Source organism: Macaca mulatta, chromosome 3, assembly GCF_049350105.2.
Source record: "Macaca mulatta isolate MMU2019108-1 chromosome 3, T2T-MMU8v2.0, whole genome shotgun sequence".
NCBI lineage: Eukaryota > Metazoa > Chordata > Mammalia > Primates > Cercopithecidae > Macaca > Macaca mulatta.
The window spans coordinates 128,989,367-129,014,105 of record NC_133408.1 but is presented as its reverse complement, the minus strand read 5'-3'; the positions used below and the strand labels follow the sequence as shown (position 1 = coordinate 129,014,105).

The 24,739-nt window shown below is 38.7% G+C and overlaps 2 protein-coding genes across 6 annotated transcripts in view; one reads left to right on the top strand and one right to left on the bottom strand.

Moving 5' to 3' along the window:
- The window catches only part of CFAP69 (cilia and flagella associated protein 69), a 67,059-nt gene extending 65,768 nt beyond the window's left edge, over positions 1-1,291 (top strand). For 4 of the 5 annotated variants that reach the window (XM_077998079.1, XM_028846089.2, XM_015134139.3 and 1 more), the window contains one exon: positions 401-1,291. In XM_077998079.1, coding sequence (XP_077854205.1) covers positions 401-571 — 171 coding nt within the window. In that variant the 3' untranslated portion in view covers positions 572-1,291. The remainder of the gene's footprint in view (positions 1-400) is intronic. The other variant, XR_013415931.1, reaches the window with a different exon arrangement.
- Positions 1,292-9,347: 8,056 nt separating this feature from the next.
- FAM237B (family with sequence similarity 237 member B) lies at positions 9,348-11,015 on the bottom strand. Its single transcript, XM_077998080.1, has 2 exons — positions 10,803-11,015; positions 9,348-9,913 (listed from the first exon to the last, which is right to left on the bottom strand). The coding sequence occupies exons 1-2, from the start codon at positions 10,890-10,892 to the stop codon at positions 9,491-9,493; spliced, it is 513 nt and encodes a 170-aa protein (XP_077854206.1). The 5' UTR covers positions 10,893-11,015; the 3' UTR covers positions 9,348-9,490.
- Between the last annotated feature and the right edge of the window lie 13,724 nt (positions 11,016-24,739).

Sequence of the window (24,739 nt, the reverse complement as noted above, 5' to 3'; positions counted from 1 at the left end):
AGGTATATCCACTCTTGCCCAGTTCTGGTTTAGAGTAGGCCCAGTCCTCCAGGCTTTCTAAGAAACTGCTATAAACACTAGTCAGCTTATAACTGTCCTTATCTCTCTTTGACAGAAAAGACGCAGTGCTTCATTTTCCTGGCAAATAGATCCCAAGTGTTCCTGGTATCCTCTGCTAGACTTAATTTGCCCCCAGTTACAAAGCTGATAAGCAATAGAAATAGAATTCAAACCTACTTTTCCTGGCTCCGATGCCCTTATGTTTCTATTATACCATAACTACCTCCTCGTTACTCATATGTACATTTGTGTCTTTTCAAAAGTAAGTTGAAGGATGAATTTTTCTCTTGTTGAAAATTGTGTAAATGGACTTTTGACATTTACCTTTTGCCTTTTTTAGGTGCCCTCTGGTGGGGTAGTAACAGTGGAAAGCACTCCTGCCCGATTAGTAGGAGGACCTCTGGCTGATACGGATATTGCTCTTAAAAAACTGCCCATTCGAGGAGGAGCCTTGCGGAGGGTGAAAGCAGTTGAAATTGTGGATGCACCAAAAAAGAGTATTCCTACGTAATATATTCTAGAGACTTTTTGAAATAAAATCAGCTCGTAATTTTTTAGTTGAATATATCTTTATACATATGTAAAGCCAATATTTTAGAATAAGTATTTGAGTATAAATATTTTAGTAAAATACTATAAAAATAAAAGGACATATAATTTATTTTTATGGAAAACATCAACATGTAATATCAGAAGAGTTGTCATCAGTTTCTTTGGAAAGGCTCCCAGTTTTATTAAGTGAAATTGTAAAACATCAGTTAGGACTCTGTTGGTTGCATATGAACTATTCTAACTAGTTTAAGCCAGAAAAAAATTTCTTACAGGCTCTGTATCTATCAAACCTAGGAGGAATTTAAACTACAGGCATTGCTGAATCTAAGGACTAAAACTATATGAGTAGGATCTTCTCCTTCCCTAGCAGCTCCTGGCTTATATTCTCTTAGGTTCATGCCTGTGTCTCCGTGGTTTCTGCAAATGCCTATGCATCTCAGGACCCCGATTGCCCACATGCCTACTTCTGAGCCATTCACCATGACTTTGGCCATGGCTGAGTACTGCCTATTCCTGGAGCCAGAAGCAGGGCAACTCCATCCAAAACATATGGATAGAGTGGGGAATCAGGGTACTATTACCAGAAGCACGTATATATGAATATTGGACAGCAAGATAAACAATAACTCTGCAACAAATATGTTGGTCAAAATAAAATTATGTTTTCTCTGCTATAAAAGCTAATGTTAGTCATGAGCTAAATGGTAAAAAAGAAAAATATAGCTGGTTTTACTCTTAATGTATAAATATGCAAAGCAAACTCTAATGCTGCTTCTCTTCTTTGATGGGGAAGAGAAAGGTGTAATGGGGGAAGTGTTTTCCCTCATTTGGTAGTAGAGGTATCTTGTCAAAGAATAGGAGATAAATGCCTTTATGCTAGACATAGAGCAAATCTGTGTCCCTGGATGCCGTTATGAAGTCTCCCTCTCCTGCCTTCATTCCCTTCACACTCCTCCTCCAGCCTGGAAGCCATAAAGTTGAGTTCGTGTCCAGGGATCAGAGAAACAAGGACCTGTTTCTTAGGAAAATAAATGAATTTGAGTCTCGATTCTGGGCCCATGGGGCACACTCAGCAGTGTACTGGTAAATGTATAACTACTGCCTCTCCAGGAGGGAAAAGCCCTGATTTACATCATGTTCTCACCAATTCACACGGTATAAATACTGCCACTATTACCAATCTCAAGCTACCAACGTGATGCCATTGAATACAGCATTGGGAAAACATAGATAGCGTCTTTCATTATTAGATAAGAGCAGGCTGTATCACCTCAATGGACCCACATTTTCCTCCCTCTTCTTTCTTCCTCCTCCCCCTCCTCCTCCTCCTCCTCCTCCTCCTCTTCCCTCAACTCACATTCTTCTAGGGATTTTCCATTATCCTGTCTGTGAAGATAGTAACGTCTTCATTGAGGGGTAGAGGTTGCAGCTGTTGTTATTGTTCTAATTAGAATGAGTTGCCAGTTCACCTCTGATTGGCGGCCTCTCACCCTGGCCCAGATGCCCATCTTCTTGTGCCCCATAGGAGTAGATAACATGCATCACTTTATCAGTGAGCTTTGTTCTCTCCTGAATCCCTTCCTCTAGTCTACCACCCTCAAGAAGATATTAGAAGGCATAATTTGTTTCTTTCCTTCACAGGAAACCCTAAGCATGGGTAGGAGCATACAACAATGAGATGCCCATACAAAAAGCACCAGATACATCTTAGGTACACGTCAGTAAACCCAGAATTGATGTAAAGTGTCCATGGCTAAGAACAACGAACCTTCGCTCCATTTTGTAGACTATAAGCTCTCTAAGAACAAGATAGACACCATATCTCATTAATTATTGTACTCAGTATCTCAGGAAATAAATTATTAGATAATGTGATGGTGGCCTCAGCTCCTGGCAGCCTTTCCCTTGAGCTCTGCAAATGCAGCAAAGTACTGAGCTCAAAGGGAAGATTCAGCCAACAAAATACTATACAAGTAATGCTCAACACAGACAACATGTTAGTTTAAATGTATTTACTTCATAGCCGGGCGTGGTGGCTCATGCCTATAATCCCAGCACTTTGGGAGGCCGAGGCGGGCAGATCACGAGGTCAGGAGATCGAGACCATCCTGGCTAACACGGTGAAACCCCGTCTCTACTAAAAATACAAAAAATTAGCCAGGTGTGATGGCAGGCACCTGTAGTCCCAGCTACTCGGGAGGCTGAAGCAGGAGAATGGCGTGAACCCGGCAGGTGGAGCTTGCAGTGAGCCGAGATTGCGCCACTGTACTCCAGCCTGGGTGAAAAAGCAAGACTCCATCTCAAAAAAAAAAAAAAAAAAAAATGTATTTACTTCATAACATGATAGATTTTTGAAAATCTACTACATGAATATAACTAAGGTGTGGAAATAGTACTACTTGCTTGAGAATCATTTTTGTATGTAGTACAACTAAATGTCTCAGATTGATTAGGACTGACTCTAGATAATTTGTGATGTCTGTGGACCTTTCTTCTTCCATGTAGGTTTCGTCCATCAGCAAGAAGAAAGGTAAAACAGGGCAGATTATTATGTAACAGCTATTTAATAGACAAATAAGTTAAAGTTGATGGAGAGCAGTAATGTTCCTTAATGCAGACACTTGTACTTGGTAGACAGATTCACCCAAGTTTGCATATTATAATTCCAGCCACCACACAATGAGTGAGTGAATCTTTCTCACAATGTCACTAACTCTAAGTCTCTGTCTCTCATCACATCCTATACTCTCACACCACCCCTGAGCCCTAGGGGACATGATGCCTACCCGATCCTGCCTGGCTGAGAGAAGGATGGTATATTTTCTTACACTAGTCAAGTGAGACAAAATTTCAAGCTTTCAAACTGAAATTTTTACTAACCAACTGAATGAAAAGAAAGTCAAAAGAATAAAAGTGTGGAATTCAGTGAGCACAGATAAAAGTAGCTTCAACAATCTCAGTAATGAGACTTTGACCACATGGGGGAGCTCAATCTAGCATGGTTAAACTAATTGTCAGACAGTGCTTACTTAACATTGGGTGAAAAATCAGTGAATAATTAGGTGAATAACTTTCATCCATCTGGCATCCTCAGTCTGCCTCATGGAACATAAAGTATATTTTACATACAACTATATTATCCACCTTAAGTCTTTTCAGGTCAAATATCCAGTTTCTTTCATCATTCTTCTAATAATATAATTTCTAGAATGTATGAATCTGGTCAGCTCCATCTGAAGTGCTACAATTTGTTAATATTCCTCTAAACTGTGACCAAACGGAACAAAGATTTTTCAGGTGAGCAGGATCAATGTAGTCCCTCTCATTTTTAACATGCATTCTGCCAACACAACCTTAACTTCATTAGTTTCATTATCAACCATTTTTCTTTGTTGCTTATATTTAGTTGCCTTTCAAGGAAAATGTCAGGGATGCTTTCTGAAAAAGAATAGCAGATCCTGACATCCAGGAACTATCCTGGTACTATCAGGTCAAAATTCTATAGATAGACCCAATACCCCAACTTTGGTTTCTAATATCATTCTCCAGTAAAACGAGCCAGGGCTTCTTGGAGAAATGGCTAATTCTAAGGCTGGGGCAGAAATATATGAGTCTGGAGCATCTTACTGAGCTCCCAGTGGCCAAAGCTGGAATGATTTGAACAAATCAATAATGTAGGTTTGGATTATAAACCAAAGTATAAACAAATGTTCAAACTCCATACTGATATAAATAAATGATGAAAGGAAGGAAAAAAGGAAGGAAGGGAGAGAGAAAGTGGGGGAAGCCTCCATACAAAGAATTCTAAATGATTTATGTAGATATTCCCTCCTCAAGAAGGTAGAAGATAACTACCCATTCTCAAGTATGGGTTATGCTTAGTGACTTCTTTCCAGAGGATATAATATAGAAAGAAAGTGGAAAGAAACTTTACAATGGAGAAAATTGGCAAACACTACCTTAGCCAAGATTAAACACCATCAATGGCAAGTCACGTCAATGACATGTGCCTTTGATATGACGTGTTGAGTATGATTTGCCTCTGTGGTCTTCATCCCAAAAGCCTATAATACCAGTCTAACAAATACATCAGGCAAACCCAAATTGAGGGGCATTTTGCAATATACCTGACCAGTACTCAAAATTGTCAAGGTCATCAAAAACATGGTCTGAGACATTGTCACAACCCACAGAAGCCTGAGAAGACATGGCAACTCAGTGTAACATGGGATCCTGGAACAACAATAACAAAAAAGGAGCTTAGGGGAAAACTACTGAAATCTGAATAAAATGGGAAGTTTAGTTAATATTGTATTGGGTTCAGCCTATTAGTTGTGACATATATAATATAAGATATTAACAATAAGAATAAACATGGGGCCAGCACAGTGTCTCAGGCCTGTAATCCCAGCACTTGGGAGGCTGACTTAGGCAGATCACTTGAGTCCAGGAGTTGGAGACCAGCTTGGGCAATGGAGTGCAATCCTGAAATACAAAAATTATCTGGGAGTGGTGGTGTACACCACACCTGTAGTTCCAGCTATTTGGGAGGCTGAGGTAGGAGGATCAATTGAGCCTAGGAGGTTGAAGCTGCAGTGAACCGTGATTGCATTACTGACACAGCAAGACCCTGCCAAAAAAAGAAAAAAGAAAGAAAAAGAAAAAAAATGGTGAGAAGTATATAGGAACTCTGTACCATCTTGCAGCTTTTCTTCAAATTTAAAACTATTTTAAAATGAAAAGTTTATCAAATGTACAAGAAGAAAACATTAAAAAGTGGGCAAAGGACATGAACAGACACTTTTCAAAAGAAGTCATACATGCAGCCAACAAGCATATGAAAAAAAAGCTCAATATCACTAATCATTAGAGAAATGCTATCAAACCACAATGAGATACCATCTCACACCAGTCAGAATGGCTGTTATTAAAAAGTCAAAAAAATAACAGATGCTGGCAAGGTTGCAGAGAAAAGAGAATACACTGTTGCTGGGAGTGTGAATTAGTTCAACCATTGTGGAAAGCAGTGGGGCAATTCCCCAAAGAGCTAAAAACAGAACTACTATTCGACCCAGCAATCCCATGACTGAGTATATGCTCAGAGGAATATAAATCATTCTACCATAAAGACACACGCACATGAATGTTCACTGCAGCACTGTTCACAATAGCAAAGACACGGAATCAACCTTGTCTTTGAACATGCCCATGATGACAGACTGGATAAAGAAAATGTGGTCCATGTACACCATGGAATGCTATACAGCCATAAAAACAATGAGATCATGTATTTTGAGGGAACATGGATGGAGGTGGAGGCCATTATCCTTACCAAACCAACACAGGAACAGAAAACCGAATACCGCATGTTCTCACTTAAGTGGGAGCTAAATGATGAGAACTCATGGACACAAAACGGGGAACAACAGACACTGGGGCCTACTTGAGAGTGGAGAGTGGGAAGAGGGAGAGGATCAGGAAAAATAACTATTGAGCACTAGGCTTAGTACCTGGGTGATGAAATAATCTGTGCAACAAACCCCTGTGACATGAGTTTACCTATAGAACAAACCTGCATGTGTACCCCGAACCTAAAATAAAAGTTTAAAAAATAAACAAAAGTTTACTTAAAGTTCAAAAAAGAGTCTGGCCAGGCTTGGTGGCTTATGCCTGTAATTCCAGCACTTTGGGAGGCAGAGGCAGGTGGATCACCTGAGGTCAGGAGTTTGAGACCAGCCTGGTGAACATGGTGAAACCAATCTCTACTAAAAATACAAAAAATTAGCCAGGCATGGTGGCAGGTGCCTGTAATCCCACCTACCCGGGAGGCTGAGGCAGGATAATCACTTGAACCCGGGAGGCGGAGGCTGCAGTGAGCCAAGATCATGACGTTGCACTCCAGCCTGAGCAACAAGAGCGAAACTCCATCTCAAAAAAAAAAAAAAAGAAAAAATAAAGATTTGATAGAAACAGCAGAGGAACTTTAGGCATAGATAATTATTAGCCCTTGTATCATCTTATGAAGAAATATTTGTGGGGTCAATATTAGATCCTTTGCCACCTTTTTTCTCCTCAGCCTTAAGCTCTCTGAAAAATAACTGGTTATGAGCTAAGCCAAATGAGCTCAGCATAAACCCAAAGCTGTGAAACTGAGTCTTTACCATGGTACCACTACAAGAATTGGTGGTTGGTTTGTTTTTTAAAATGATCTCTTGACTGATCTAGTCAAATGATTTTGGATAGGACAAAAGAGAAGTACATATTGTCCCCATTCAACTTCATTTTGACCACCCTCTTTTTTATCTTCTATTCTGATATCATAAAATTGCTTTTGAATTAGATATTTCAGTCTATCCCCTGCATTGTCCCACTTCAGTGTCAACTCTGTGAGTCAAGGATTACGTCTGGATTGTTCACTAATGTACCCTAAAGCTTAATGAATATTTGTTGAATGAATGAATAATGAACAGAAAGAATAAGTTTTTTTATATGCAGATGACACTATTTGTGCCAAAAACTGGGAGGAATTTACGTTATGTAATCACCATCAAAAAGCTTAAGATAAACTGTTTTAAAACCAGATTGCCCAGTTTAGCAAATGTTCTTATTTTTAACCCAATGTAGTATGTGAATTCAATTAAAAGAACTAGAAAACCATTTTGGCATTAACTGGAAGACTAATTTTATTGATTTAAGCTAAAATGTTTATCATCACTGAAATAAAATTGTCATGACAACTATGAGTGATTGAGGACAACTGGTTGAATAAGTTTTTAGACTAAAATTACATGGTCTTGCTTTACAGCATTGAACTTTTGATCTTCAATCAGTTGCCCAGATTGTAAAAGAGAACTGTTTTTTAAGGAAAACCGTAACACTGCTTCTAGGTACCACTTCAGCTCCTCTGCAGGAAACGAATTCTAGGATAGCTGTCTGGTCATTTTTATGAGAACATTAGCCCTACCCTCCAACCAGTTGATTTTCTGAGCTTAGGGATCCACCCTTAATTGGCAAGATAAGAAGTTTTCAATCTAGGCAAGTATTAGCCCTACAATCTCATATTATCTGCTACTCATGCAAAACTGTTTATATGATATATTACTGAATGCTATGAGGTCCTTCTTTAATATTGAAAATTCCTAACCTGGGGTTTATGCAGCCCCCTGAAATTACATGCAAAATGTAATTTTATGAGTGTTTATATATAAAATCCCTAATAAATTATCTATATGTCATCAGAATTTGAAAGTGGCCCATAATGTAAATAATGACCCTCCTTTAATTCAGTTTATTCTTGGATCAAGTCAAACCACCAGACAGCTCGTTACTTGTTCAGTATTATTTTAGCCGATTTTATAAACTTTTTATATTTTACTGGAACCGGATTGTATAAGAGAGAACCCGTCATTGTAAGGATACTTGAAACCAGTGCTGTAAACCGTGGTAGCCACTGTGAAAACCTATGGGTCAGATTTTTATTGATTCTTTGTCCTGGAAAAGTCTGGGCCTCTATTGAACATGTGGTTTGGTTTTTCTTATAAGCATGTGAATCTTGAAACTGTTCATGTGTCCCTCTTCACTATGAGAAGTGGGAAACAGACCAAATTTATAGGCACCCTTTATCAAAGGTATAGGCATTTACAACATGCATTCAAAAAGTATTAATCTAAACCATAACTCCATTGTGTTACTTCCCTGTCTTCATGTCCCATTGTTCCAATTTCCTCCACTACTTCATGTTTTCCTTTTCTTCTTTATATGTCTTTAAAGCTTCACATCTTTTTTGAAATAAGATGTGAGATATAAATTGGCAATATAAAAAACAACTCATCTAACACAAAATTTCCATCAAATTGTACTTTACTAAAACGAAGTTTCTTACTTTTTGTTTATTGTTCCTTTTCCAAAACAAAGACAATAAAAATGAGAACATAAAAAGATTTTAGTCCTTAATGCATAGAAAAATACTTTAATATAGAAGATGGCTTGGTAATGAAATGTACATTTCAGAAACCACACAATATACTACATTAAATATTACTTTTTAGGATAATACTGCCATTAATTTTGGCACAGTTTAAAAGTCAATATTAATGTATAAGATACCTTATAAAATTGGTTACAATTTTATTCCATTGACTATTGTATTAAAAATATATATCACATTTGCCTTTCAATTGATGTTTTCTTTAAAACAAAGACAGCTTCTAAGTAAAATATTATTGAGAAATTACCTGAAAATGTTGGAATAATTCAATAGCAATAAAGCAATTACAACAAAAAATGACCAGTATTAAAGAAATAATTTGGATAACTAATACAAGAAATATTTGACCTCATAAATACAAGTTTTCAGGTCGCTGTCATCTTGCTTGAGGTATTTTCCATGTTTTCTCTTAATGTAATACTCTCATTTTGTAAAATCTAGTCCTGTAAGATTTAAAAGAAGAATTGTTAATATTCATTCCAATATGACTCTTAAGATTTTCTGCTTTTATATAGCCCTATTGAAAAAATGAATTTCAAAAGCCTAAATACATGTCTGATGTTTAAAATTTCTTCAACAAATGTAATATGAATAATTACAGGGTTAAATGGCTTTCTTACAAACTATTCATGGGGAAGCAAGGATAATTTTAATTATCTACCAAAGTGTATTATATTCCAAGATCATTTAGAATTGTTTGTATATCAGAGCTTGTGTGGTTTGTAAATAATATAAAATGAGTAAAAATGAAAACATTTTTACTTTTCATAAAAACATTTTTACTTTTAACATTTTAGGGAAAAAAACTAAATATGGCAAATTTGCTACTTTGTTGGATAACTTGAAAAAATCAGAAGAATTAAATAGTGACTTTTAAAGAAAAGTAAACTGCTATTCTCTTACATACACATTTAAATTACCTCCTGTTATTTTCTGTGGAAAATTATATTTGGGGGGCATCACCTGTCTTCTGCCCATTCCATGAGACCTTGAAAGCAAGCAGTCTACATACATGTCCCAGAAATCCTGAGCTATGTTTAAGAAGAGATTATAATGTCCAGGCCGCTGAGATTTTTGCAAGAACAACATGAAATTCCAAAAAGCATCCACATTGTGCTCTATCTTGAGTTCCTTGAGATCTATCAATGTCAAAGAGCAAGCTTTCCAGCACTGGAGATCAATGTCTTCGGTGATTCCTGGGCTAATGCTGGCAAGCACTCCTTTTTGAAACTCAAAGTCAGCGTTAACCAGATTGATCAGTATCATGCAGCCCAGCTGTAGAGAGAACCATCTTCTTGTAGCAAAACACATATTCTATACAGAAGAAAAATGAGGGAGGATATATTTAACTTAAAAAAGTTATGCAATCACTTGATCTAAAAAACTATAAATACACATATATTTGCTTTTGATCGAGCCAAATTTGCTTACTAGGTATTTGTTAGTTTTTTCTAAGCCACTGATTCTCTCACACCTTCCTTTAGGATGTTGCAGTTCCAGTTTGATTTACAACGTTCTGATGAAGAGACTTCGGGAGTCATTGAAATCCAACACATTTATGAAAATGCAAAGGTTCATTTCATCACAGACCTTTAAAACTGGCAGAAACCTTAAAGAGCTTGCGCTCCAACCTTCTCCCTTTACCAATTAGAACAGGGTTCCACAAGTCTTCAGACTCCTGACTGCCTATCCAAGACTCCTGTCTACCACAACACATTTCAACTAAGTGGATCGAAATGTAGTCCTTTCTACATGTAACCATAAGAAGTATTTTGTTGTTGTTAATTGAGATATTATTAACCCAAATGGTACTAGATCTCACAAGCATCGTTTAAGTTTCAAAGTTACTGCTGTTTCCATTTTCATGTATTGAAAAATACTTGTTACGCACTAATGTCCGGTGTATTCCTGGCTTCCCTCAGTTTGTTCAGGAGCTGGCTGGAGAAGATGAACATAGACATACATGAAGTGGCACGAAAACAAAGGCGATAAAAATCTTTCTAATGCCTCTTTGCATGTTTCCTTGCCAACTGATTGTTCGGTAAAATCGGCCCAAAGCACATAAGAGGAAGTTAAGGACTAAGTTGGCATTGAATTGCCACACACCGACTGTTCAAGACTGCTGTTGGAAATGTCCCTTTTACAACATTGACAGCCAACGGGGAGGGATAGGGGGAGAACAGATCCAGAACACAGGACTCACCTTTTCTCCCCGTACACCGCCGTCTGCCACCTCCCCAAAAAAAGTTGGGCTGAAGAGAGAAATCACACGAAACAAATCTAAACAGTACATTCAAGTCGTTTCACATCGTCGAAAATTGTGCAAATTCCCCAGACAAAGCTGAAAGCCGGCAGTTTATGACACGTGTTGTATCGGAGGGGCTAGGGTAGTAGAACCAGGGAATTTCTTCCCCCTCAATTTCAGGTTAGCGCCTCGCCCAGTGTCCCCCGCACCAGGTCAGGTCACCTGGGCGCAAAAGAGGGAGCCCACGCGTGAGTCGAGGACCTCGGGTCGACGGCCGACGCGCGCGTCGCGGAGCGGTGTCCTGGGTGTGCTGCGCTCGCTGGGAGGAGGACCGGGCGCCTCCTGCTCAGGAGGACCCCTGCCCTCCCTGGGTCCCGACTCCTGCCAAGGGCGCCCCTGCCCAGCGGACCCACTCCCCGAGGCAGGCGAACTGGGCGAGGCAGCCCTGTGACACCCACCCCGAGCGCTCACCGGGCGTCCGAGCTCGCCCAGCGGAACCGTCTCAGCCGCGTTGCGGTCCGGCGCTGGGAGGCTCTGGCTGGCACTGGCTAACCGCGGGTGGCGCTGCCGGTTCTGCTGCGGCCGGGCGGGGTTCCCGAGACAGACCTGCTGATGGGACCGCGATCCTTTTCTAGAGGCTGATTGAGGGGACAGAGCGTGGGTGGCCGCGCTCTCGAGGCCCCTCCCTGAGCTCCCCCAACTTCCCAGCCTCCAGACCTCCGGGCCCTCTGTGCCCTGCGCCCCTGCCTTGGCGGCTGCTCTTGCCTCTCCTGCCCTCCTCCGACTTTCTTGCTATCCCAAAGGGTGAGGGTCTTCTTCGGTCTCTCCTTCTTACTTTGTTCCTTCTTTTTTCCTAGCTGAGAATGCCCATCTCGGCGGTAGTCAGTCCACATACCCAAGTCATCTTCCTCCGCCCACCTATGCTCCACACCGTATTCTCCTACCCAGAGAAAAATTCTCTTAAGGCTGTGGACTCTATAAAAATCTTAAACCTCCCTGAACGGTTCTAATCTCTAGCTAAACACCGTTTATTATTAACACTAACACATACACACGAACAACCATATCCTTGTTCTACCTAAATACACACTCTGGGGGAAAAGTTTCCTTTAGCCCTTCGTGGATGAAGACCCCAGCAAGTACCTTGAATTTCACATATGTATGTTGTCCATCAATATCAGCCCGAACACATCACTTGGACTATATATGAGTTTAAGTCTATCTGCTCTGCCCAGCAGCGATGATCAGATGGGGCTAGGGAAATCAATCCAAAGCCAGCTGCCTTATCCCCATTTCCCCTCACACAGGCCACCCTTCTCACAGGTTCTTGAGCTGGGGTGGTGAAATCATGGGGTGAGATGAGTGCCAAACCGAACAGCCCAGTTCCCCAGTCATTGTCTCCGCTAAAGTTCACTTCTCCCAGGACCCACTATTATTCAGAGCTCCACCCTGTTCTCATCATGTCGGTGAAGCTAACGTGGTCAATCATTCGTTCTGCCCTGGCAATGCCTTTCTGCGCCCCTTCTATCTGCAGGACCACCTACTGCACAAAAGAGAACTGAGAAAAGGAGAAGACGTGCTTACTCGGATTAGGTGGGATACACACGAATTCATCTCACACCAGATATTCTTCTGCTCTAGACTTCCAAGTGTTTCAGTCCACCATTAAACATGGACTCTCACAATTAGCAGAGACTCAGAGTGACCTAATCCAACATCCTAGCTGAAACTTGAACAAACCACCCTCCCAAGGAATGTGTCCACCCACCAAAGCCACCCTCCCAAGGAATTTGTCCACCCACCAAAGCTGTTGTCCAATGTGACTTAACCTTGGGCACACGTCTCCACCCCCAAAGGAAGCAACCCCTTCCATCTTTGGGATAATGTTGGCCCTTCAATGCTTCCTTCTAAAATGAATTGGCTCCATTTCTCTGTTGAATAACCATGTAGTTCCTGTCTGTCTTTTTTTGCAAGATATACTTTATTTTTCATAAAACTTTTTTATCTGTATACAAGTATTGCAAAGCCTATTGAAAAGTTGTAAAATATAGAAAAATATAAGGAGACAGGTAATAGTTGTCATTAAAATGCATTTTTAAAGAATATTCTAATATTAGAATTAGAGTAATGTACTAAATAGGAGTACATATTTGGGTTTGATTATTATAACACACACACAGGAATGGTATTCTGAATATAGAACTTATATAGATCAATAATAGAAAAATAAGGGTAATTCACAGAAAAGTAGACCTTAATATTCAGTAAACATGACAAAAAATACTGAAATATTTTAAATTTAGATAGACTTAGTAACAAAGCCATTTCAAGGAAATGATATATTGTCTTCCCCAAATAAAGCTTAACAAAAATTAATTTGATAAAATATAATCTCAGCAATCTTTTGAGAAAATGAACACTTCTTATGCTTTTGATGAGACTATCAGCTGATATAATCACCATGGAAGAAAACTGGCATTATCTATTTAATCTGAAAGTGATCCAGAAATTATACTCTTGATGTCTACCCCCAAGTCAGTGAGAGAAGATATTCTTTATGTGACTGATTTTTCTGAAGAGTCTACTTGCTACATTCAAACAGAATCTGGCAAAATGATGACAAACATAATTTTTAAATCATCATTGGGTAATCAAGAAAGTGAAATCTCCAGGGAAAAAGGGGGTGGAGGGGAAGCATAAATAATCAGAGTAAGGAAAAGAAGGAAGAGAAAGAGAGAAGGAGGAGAGGAAAGTGAGATGTAGATAGTAAATTTAGGCTTTATTAAAACTAGTAAGTATCTACAGTAAAGACTGAGATATAGATATTGAATTTAGACTTCGTAAAGTTGTTAAATATGTATGCTAAAATTTCTTGGGCAATTTCTAAATGACAGAAATAGAGAACAATACTCTTGAACCAGGGAGAATAAAAAATGAATAAGAAAAACAGATTGACAAATAAAAAAACTAATTGAAAAAGCAAGAAGAGAGAAAAAAGCACAGCAAAAGTGACAAGTAGAAAGTGCATTTATAAGATTCAAGTCAACAATCATGATAAATAGTCTGAACTTGTCGATTAAAGGATGGAAGATGTGGTTGGATTTTAAATTCTGCTATGTGCTTTTACAAAAGATACACACACAAGAAATGAGGACAGAGAAACTTGAAAAGAATGGAAATAAATATACCATGAAAATGTTAATTGTATTTTAAACTGACAACTTTATTAATACAAAAAAGCATGATAAAGGAGAAAGGGGAACACTACATAATGATAAAATACTCAGTTCAGAAGAAGATAAAAATATTCTAAATTTAGATACACCTAATAACAAAGCCACCGAATACATAAAGCAAAAACTGACAGAAGTAGAGGGAAATTTTGACAAACTGACTATCATAGTGGGAGAGTTCAACAAGCCTTTAGGTTAAGACGACAAATAATTACTAAATGTGTAGATGATTTGAACCATCAAGTTTATAAGGAACCATGAAACTTGAAGAACACATTCCTCCCATTAGAAAATGAAGCAAGTCTCATGAAATTTAAAGCAAGTCTCAACAAATTTCAAAAACTAGTATCACTCAAACTTTGTTGCCTGACCACAACACAGAAAGTTTAAAAGTCTAAAAAGTGTTTTAAGAAATATAAAAACAAGAACGTAGTTTTTCATGTTTTGAAATTTAAGCAATAAATGTACCTATTTATGCAATAACTTTAAATAATAGATTTTAAAATAAAATACAATGGAAATTATAAAATACTTCAAACTGTGTGACTAAAAAACATTGCATATCAAAACTTGTGAGAAGCCAGTAAGAGAGTCCTTTAAAGGACATTAACAGCTTTAAACACTTGTGCCAAAAGAAGAGAGGCTGAAAATCTGACATGAGCGACAAATGCAATCAAATTTAACAGCTGGTAAAATAGAAAAACAAGGCTCTCAAAAGTTAAGAGATTTTTACAAAAACACACATTAGTGAACTAGGGCAAAAAGTTGATTCTTTGAATAAAATAAAGCAACCTCTGATGAGGCTGATAAAGAAAGAATATGAAAGGTAGAAAATGATATATATCTACAGATAGCTAAAAAAAAAAGATTAAAATTAGATACACGAATACTAAGAACCAACATATACCACGTATTTGAAATTTTAAACGAAATTAATAAATTCCTAGAAAAATATGTATACAACTTGGCTGGGCGTGGTGGCTTACGCCTATAATCCTAGCACTTTGGGAGGCTGAGGTAGGTGGATCATCTAAGATCAGGAGTTAGAGACCAGCCTGGTGAACCTGGTGAAACCCCATCTCTTCTAAAAATACAAAAATTAGCCAGGCATGGTGGCGCATGCCTGTAAGTAGAGTAAAATTTCTGGATCACTTTCAGATTAAACAGATAATGCCAGTTTTCTTCCATGGGAGGCTGAGGCAGGAGAATCACTGGAAACCGGGAGACAGAGGCTGCAGTGAGCCGAGACTGTGCCACTGCATTCTAGCCTGGGCGACAGAGAAAGACTACAGGAAAAAAAAGAAAGAAAGAAAGAAAAAAAAAATCTGTAAAACTCATGTAAGAATAACTACAAAGCCAGAATAGTAATGCTGTTTAAAGACCCTAAGTAAGTAGTTCAAAATCTTCCCACTGGAAAAACAAAAAATCAAGCCCATATGATTTTGCAGGGCTACTTTGAAGAATCAAGTACTTCCTGAAAATTAGAAAAGAAGGAAATCTCCCAGACTCATTCTAACAAAATGAGACAAGGACAATCTGAAAAAGAGTAAAGTCACAGGCCACCTTATTAATGATTACAGATAAAAAGTTCTGAACAAAATGTTGACATACCAAATTCAGTAGGACTTACAAAAACACAGCAGTATCAAGCTTGGATTATCCTCTGGATGCACAGGTAGTTTAACACAGGGGTGCCCAGGCCATAGACTGGTACCAGTCTTGGTCTGTTAAGGACCCAGCCGTACAGCAGGAGGTGAGCTGTGGACCAGCGAGCATTATCACCTGAGTTTCCCTCCTGTCAGATCAGCAGCAGCATTATTCTCATAAGAGCATGAACCTTAGTGTGAACTGCACATGCAAGGGATCTAGGTTGCTGCTCCTTATGAGAATCTAATGCCTGATGATCTGAGGTGGAAAAGTTTCATTCCGAAACATTCCTCCCTGCCCTCCCCACCCACCCCATCTGTGGAAAACTTGTCCTCCACAAAACCTGTCCCCCGTGCCAAAAAGGTCGGGGACTATCGATTTAACATATTAAAATCAATGACTATATTTACCACGTACACAAATTAAATGGGAGGCTGGGCACAGTGGCTCATGCCTGTAATCCTAGCACTTTGGGAGGCCAAGATAGGCAAATTGCTTGAGTTCGGGAGTTCAAGACCAGCCTGGGCAACATGGCAAAAACCTGTCTCTACAAAAAATACTAAAATTAGCCAGGCACAGGGGCACATGCCTATAGTCCCAGCTACTTGAGAGGCTGAGTCCAGGAGGTAGAGGCTGCAGTGAGCTAAGATCATGCCATTGCACTCCAGTCTAGGTAACAGAGCAAGACTCTGTCTCAAAAAAAAAAAAAAAAAAAAAAAAATAAAGGAAAATAAATTGATAAAATTCAACACCCATTCATGATTAAAGAACAAAAAACACTGTTAGCAAACTAAGACTAAAGGAAATTTTCTTAACCTCATAAATGTTACCCACCAGAACCCTACAGCAAACATCTTTCTTATTGTAAAATATTAAAAGAATTCTCTTTTAAATTAGGAGAAAAGACGTGCATCATCTGTGCTAACATTTAAAATAATACCTGCAAAGAAAGGTTTAGAAAAAAAGTGGGGAGCGGTATAAGCAAAAGAAAGAAAGAAAAAGCAAGAGCAAGAGAAAGGAAGAAAGGGAGAGGAGGGGAGGTGATGGGAGGGGAGGGAAAGGAAAGGGAGGAGAGGGCAGGACAGGGGAGGGCAGGGAAGGGGAGGGCAGGGAAGGGAAGGGAAGGGAAGGATCAGAACTGTATAGCCTAGCAGAGAGGCAGCAAAGCTCTTGGTGGGCACGGAGCTTGGAAATCAACTGCCTGGGTTTAAGTCCTGCCTTCTGCATTCAGATGATAATTTGTGATTTTGGGCAAGTGATTTAATCTCTTCGTGGTTAATTTCTTTGTGAGTAAAATGGAGATGAAAAATGAACCTGCTTAAAAGGGCTGTTGTGATAAATATTTAGCGTTCTGAACAGTGCCTAGCACAGCATGCTATATGGAATCATTTGTTTAGAAATAATAATAACATAAATTATATTGACAAATTAACAAGTTTTGTTAGGTGGTTGAATATAAGATCAATCTACAAAATCTATTGCATCAACTATATACGAGCAAAAGACCAGAACATATAAATTAGAAAAGAGATACCATTTACAATAGCAATAAGATGTATAAGGAAACTAGGAATATATTTAACATAGGTATATGAATTCTTAGTGGAGGTTTTAAAAATTTTTATTGAAAGACATTAAAGACAATCTAAATAAAAATAATGCTAATATATGATCTATAAAGATATCTGCCCAAAGTAATATATGCATTTTCAATCAAAATCACAATAGGGTTAATGAAAATGTGATGCTAAAAGTTAAATGGTAAAGCAAAGTCTCAAGATAGCCAAAATTCTCCTAAAGAAGGCCAGGCACAGTGGTTTATGCCTGTAATCCCAGCATTTGGGGAGGCCAAAGAAAGAGGATTGCTTGAGCCCAGGAGTTCAAGACCAACGTGGGCAACACAGTGGGACTTAGTAAAAAATTAAAAAATCAGCCAGGCATTGTGGTGTATGCCTGTAGTCCCAGCTACTTGGGAGGCTGAGGTGGGAGGATCACCTGAGCCAGGGAGGTTGAGGCTACAGTGAGCCATGATCACACCACTGCATGCCAACCTGGGCAACAGAGTGAAACCCTGTCTCAAAAAATAAAATTCTCCTGAAGAAGAACAGTAAGGAGCACTAGTTATTAAACAGGAGGTTATTGGCTCAGGAATAAAGAAATTAAACAATGGACCAAATTACAGACCCTAAAAATAAACCTATCCATTTATAGAAACCCTATATAAGACTCACATTGGATTTTCTTATTTTTTTTAAATTACACTTTAAGTTTTAGGGTACATGTGCACAACGTGCAGGTTTGTTACACAAGTATACATGTGCCATGTTGGTGTACTCTGCACCCATTAACTCATCATTTACGTTAGATATATCTCCTAATACTATCCTTCCCTGCTACCCCCACCCCACAACAGGCCCCGGTGTGTGATGTTCCCCACCCTGTGTCCAAGTGTTCTCATTAGAACAGTAGATTTTCAGTAAATAAAGCTGGGAAAACTGGTTATCCATATGGAAAATGAAATTAGATTCCTATGTTATACCATCATAAAAATCAATCCCATGTATATTATTAATTTAAATATGAAAAGCAAAGCATTTGTACTTTAAAAAGAACATCAGAAGAATATCTTTCTGATCTTGGGGTTGAGAGGGACTTCTTACACCAGACACAAATAGTGCTGACCATAAAAGAATAATTAATACATTTGACTACATTAAAATTAATGTCCTGTTAATCACAAGACACTATAAAGATAAAAAATAATTATACTCGGCCGGGCGCAGTGGCTCAAGCCTGTAATCCCAACACTTTGGGAGGCCGAGGCGGGTGGATCACGAGGTGAGAAGATCGAGACTATCCTGGCTAACATGGTGAAACCCCGTCTCTACTAAAAATACAAAAAATTAGCCGGGCACGGTGGTGGGCGCCTGTAGTCCCAGCTACTTGGGAGGCTGAGGCGGGAGAATGGCGTGAACCCGGGAGGCGGAGCTTGCAGTGAGCCGAGATCACGCCACTGCACTCCAGCCTGGGAGACACAGCGAGACTCCGTCTCAAAAAAAAAAAAAAAAAAAAAAAAAAAAAAAAAAAAAATTATACTCTGAGAGAAGATATGTTCAGCACTTATAATCACAAATGAATTAAGAGTCAAGATAGAAGACCCTTCCATTGAATCGACAAGAAAAGATAAACACAATAATAGAAATCTTGGCAATAGGCATAAAGAGGCATTTCACAGATTAGGAAACATAAATTATGAATAAATACACATACACATTCATTATTTAATTGCAAGCAGGAAAGTGCAACAGCGTTAATGAAAATGTGACTCTAAGGGTTACATGATAAAGCAAAAGCCTAAGATAGCTAAAATTCTCCAAAAGAAGGCCAGACTCAGTGGCTGATGCCTGTAATCCCAACATTGGGGAGGCTGAGGCAAGAGGACTGTATGAGCCCAGGAGTTCAAGAACAATCTGGGCAACATAGTGGGGCCATGAGATGTGAACTTGTACCTATCAGGTCAAACATTAAGAAGTCTGACAATATCAAGTGTTGGGGCCTGGGTGTGGTGGCTCATGCCTGTAATCCTAGTGCTTTGGGAGACTGAGGCAGGAAGATCACTTGAGGCTAGGAGTTCAAGACCAGCCTGGGAAAGGCCCCTACTCCACAATTTTTTCTTTTTAACTGGGCTGAGTATGGTGTCATGTGCCTGTAGTTCCAGCTACTTGGGAGGCTGAGGTGGCCAGATCACTTGAGCTCAGGAGTTTGAGGTTACAGTGAGCTATGATCCCACCACTGCACTCCAGCCTGGGTGATGTGAGACCCCGACTCAAAAAATATCAAGTGTCAAGTGTTGGTGAACGTATGAAGAATATTAATCAGGGTTCTCCAAAGAAACAGAACCAATAGGATCTAGCTAGCATATGTATATATTATATTTTATATAAAGATATATATATATATATGAAGAGATGTATTATAAAAAATTGGTTCAAGTGATTATGGAGGCTGAGAAGCCCCACAATCTGCCATCTGCAAGCTAGAGACTTAGGAAAGTCAGTGGTATAGCTCCAGCCTGAGTCCAAAGGCCTTAAAATGAGGAAAGCTGACAGTGTAAATTCAAGTCTGGGCCTAAAAGCTTGAGAACCCGGACAGCCAATGGTGTAAGTTCAGTGTGAGAGCTGAAGAAGATTGATGTCACAGCTCAATCAGTCAGGAAGAATCAGTAAATTCTCCCTTCCTCCACCTTTTTGTTCTATTCACATCCTGAGTGAACTGGATGATGCCTATACAATGAATTGGCTGATGGGGAGGGCAATCTGCTTTATTCAGCCTGCCAATTCAAATGCTAGTATCATCCAGAAACACACTCATAGACATACCCAGAAATAATATTTAAACAAATATCTGGGTAACCCATGGCCAGTCAAGTTGATACATATAACTAACCATCACATGAGGCAGTAGGACTCTTGCAGAGTGCTACGAGGAGCATAAATTGGTACAATTCAACTAGAACACAAACTGGTTCCATATTCTAAGTCTGAACAAGTATGTAACTTGCAATAAGTTTTTCAATCTCAGGAATATATCTTGAAGAAATTCTGGCAAATAGGTGACAAGCGACATACCCTAAAGTGGAATATTCATGGCAGCATTGTTCACAAAAGCAAAAACGTGGAAAAAATAAAAATGATCACTAACATAATAGATAAATTAACTGTGATATAACCAACATTGCAAGATGTTATTTGGCAGTGAAAAGGAATAGAGTACAGCTATATGAGTTACAGATTTTAAATAAATGAATTGCTGAAGATATCATTTTTATAAAGTTAAAAGACAAGCAAAATTAAACCATATATTCTTTACAAATACATACATTTGATAAAGCAGTTTTAATAGTAAAGAAGTAATTCACACAAATTCAGGAGAGTGGTTAGGTTTGGATGTACAAGGAAACAAGATCTGGAAAGAATTCATAGAGAGCCTCTACAGATAGTGATTTCATTAGTCTTCTCATGCCTATGGTTTCTAACTATATATGTTAGAATATTTAGAATATGTATAACATGTATAGGATCTGTTAGAATATATTTTTTCTATTATCAAATAATGCATAATAAAACATTTAGAACAATGATAGAAATGACATATTTCAAAGATAGAAAGATAAAACATGGGCCGGGTGTGGTGGCTCACACCTGTAATCCCAGCACTTTGGGAGGCCGAGGTGGGCGGATCACGAGGTCAAGAGATCAAGAGCATCCTGGCCAACATGTTGAAACTCCGTCCCTACTAAAAATACAAAAATTAGCTGGGCGTGGTGGTGCGTGCCTGTAGTCCTAGCTACTTGGCAGGCTGAGGCAGGAGAATCGCTTGAACCTGGGAGGCGGAAGTTGCAGTGAGCTGAAATTGCGTCTCTGCACTTCAGCATGGGGACAGAGTGAGACTTTGTCTCAAAAAAAAAAAAAAAAAAAAAAAAGAGAAAAGAAAGAAAGATAAAACATGGTGATTTATCGCATTGATATGAGATGGAGCTAAAAAAAAAAGAATGAATGCTTTCAACATACCTGCTTATGGAGTGACATTGACAAATATGAAAGATTGAAAGGAAGATGATTAGTAGGGAGAATGAATTTGATTTAGGATGTGTTGTATTAGAGTTGATTCTGGATCTTCTGGAGTATGTAAAATTTATCTAGAAATATAACTAGCTTGAGAGGTCTCTGTTTTGACAGAAAATTAGTGCCGCAGTTCGAGATTAGCCTGGCCAACATGGTGAAACCCCATCTCTACTAAAAATACAAAAATTACCCGGGCATGATGGTGTGCACTCGTAATCCCATCTACTCAGGAGGCTGAGGCACGAGAATTGCTTGAACCCGGGAGGCAGAGGTTGCAGTGAGCTGAGATTGTGCCACTGCACTACAGCCTGGGCAACAGAGTGTGACTCTGTCTCAAAAGAAAAAGAAAAAAGAAGATTAGTGCCACCATGACAGTATACATTGATAAAAGAAAGTTCAGATGAATATGAGGACCTATGCCCAAATTTAGGGGCTCATAAACTACAAATGGAATCAATGAAGGAAGAAGGGAAAGAATAATCAGCCTATGCAAACTCCAGGGTGATATAATGTCACAGAACCAAAGAGAGGATGTAGTTGAAGAACCAGAAGACTGCTGTAGGGTCAAACACTTTTGAGAGGGGTAGGAGAATTGAATTTGATATAGATTTTTCATTTGGCAAAATGGAAGAGAAGCAGCAAAACTCAGAAGCATACAACACAAGTTAAAAGAGCCATGATAAATTGATGTAAATGTTCAGATTTTACAGTTGGTTATTTATAAAGTCAAGTGTATTATGTAACAAATCCACCTAATTTATCACCATGGTCCAAACAAGGCATCTAACTAAGCAAATATGTTTTCCAAGCCATGCATTTTTTAATTAGAATTGCCTTCACGAGCAGCAATGTATTCACCATCATCACATTCCTAGAATATTTCTATTATCCCCAGACATCATCTATGAGTTATATCATAGAGCATCTTTTTATCTCTGTCACCTGACCCAACTCTAAAGCTCATTCTACATAATTCAGATTTACCTCTGCAATTGGGTGTCTATATTCACTATATTACTTGACATCAATTTTTGAATGACTATAATATGTTGTCTTTCTTCCATGAGAGCATATAATGCTATCCTACAAGCTTATAAAAATAATGTCTTTATTTCACGTTTTTAAGGACTGGTATATAGTACAAAGGACACAATAAATATTTTTAGCTGATTTCTATTTCATATCCATGCTATTGCCCCCTCTGATGGAGTTTTGTCAGCTTTCCACCAGCCACACCCCTTAATTCTTTCAGAACTCCAGTGTTGCCTGAGATTTCCAGGTTTAATCAGACCAGTAGCCTATTCATTTGTCCACATGCTTCCTACTTTCCAATCACTTAGTGCAGTTTTGTCACATTTGTGTTAATCCAACTTCTCCTTTATTGAGCATGCTTCTCCAGGAAATATTGCCATCATCACTCCCCACTAACTCTAGAAGGTCACTCCACACACCATCAGAACATGTTGACTGACTAACGCTGCTGAATACCTACAAAAAGAATAATTTTTCAATTCATTAACTTTTTGACTCAGTATAATGAAAGACATTAATTTGAAACATCGACAATTGCAATTGCCTCTAGTAAACTTTAATAACAATGCATTTATCAAAGTGTGATTCAATCACCTTGGGGAGAAAGCAAGCAGGAAATGAAGTTGAAACAAGTAAGTACCCTTCAGAGAAAACAAGCACTTATTGACAGCTGACTAATTGAAGAGAAAGAGGGCATTCTTTTTTCAGGAACACAGGAGACAAAGATAAACAAAAGACTGTCTCAGAGACAGGAAAAACATAGTTCAGGAGGGAAGTGAAAAAGAGATCACTAGTCCTTACCTCTTCCAAAAAGGATGATTAGTAGAAAATATTTTGTCATTGTTTAAGAACAAGAAATAAAAGTTTATCCTAGGACATAAAAACAAACACAAAAGATTGTATATTCCAGGATCATCATTTTCCTTCTTTGCATAATTTTTAGCGGTTGTTCCAAGGATTGCAATATATATCCTTAATATTTCAGACTACTTAGAGTTAATATTGAATCAATTCATTTAAAATGTAGAAATTTTGCAAGGTATGAGTTCATTTACTCACCTTTTCATCCTTTTTGCTATAGTTGCCAAATGCATTACATTTATACACATTATAAATCCCATGATGCAATGTTATCATTTTCAGTGCTCTTTATTTTTTGCTCCTGGACCTGATTTTCCATCTGGTTGTATTTCTCTTCAACCTGAAGAACTTCTTTGGTATTTCTTGTAGTACGTGTCCACTGGCTACATATACTTTTAGTTTTCTTTATCTGGAAATGTATTTTACTTCACCATCATTCTTTTAGAATTATTTTCACTGGATATAGAATTTAATGTAGTTTTTGGTTTTGTTTCATTCTTTAAAGGTGCTGTTTCACTGTCTTCTGGTCTCCATTATTTCTCTGATGAGAAGACATCAGTCATTCAAATCACAATTCCCTTTATATGTAATGTGTCATTTTACTCTGACAGCTTTCAAAATATCTTTAGTTTTCTGCAATTGCTGACAATGTGCCAGTTGTGTGCAACGAAATTCTGACATTACCTAGAGTTAGGTCAAATTTCACAAGTTAAGGGTACAGTTTTCCATAAGAGCTCCCTTATTTTGTTACAGGTAGATAGGCATGAGCAGGGCAGGTGAGGGCTCTTCCCTAGCCACTAGGAATGTCAGGTGATGGTTCAGCAATTATCACATTGACTCTCTAAAAGCGATACATTGGTAGCCAGTGCAAGGGAGAGGCCATTTCCTGATGTTCCACAGCTACTCCACTGAAGTATTCACTGAATATAGATGCCAGAGAGAAGGAACTTCCTGGGCGTGCACATTAAGGTTTGCTGAGCTTCTTGTTATTTTATTCTTTTTTAAGACAGGGTTTACTCTGTTGCCAGGTGGGACCGCAGTGGCATAATCAGAGCTCACTGTAGCCTCGAACTCCTGGACTCAAGCAATCCTCCTGCCATAGACTTCCAAGTAGCTGGGCGCACAGGCGTGCACCACTACACCTAATTATTTTTAAATTTTTGTAGAAACAGGGTCTTGCTTTGTTGCTCAGGCTTGTCGCGAACCCCCATTGTGTCTTGGAAGTAACTAACTTGTTTTGTCTTTTACTTAGGTGGAAGAGACTTGCCTTGTCTCAGATAAGACTTTGGACTTGGACTTTTGAGTTAATGAGAGAATGAGTTAAGACTTTGGGGGACTGTTGGGAAGGCACGATTGTGTTCCAAAAGTGAGAAGGACATGAGATTTGGGAGGGGCCAGGGACAGAATGAGCTTTGGAAGGGGCTGGGGCAGAATAATATGGTCCGGTCCTGTGTCCCCAAGTAAATCTCATGTTGAATTATAGTCCTCAGTGTTGAAG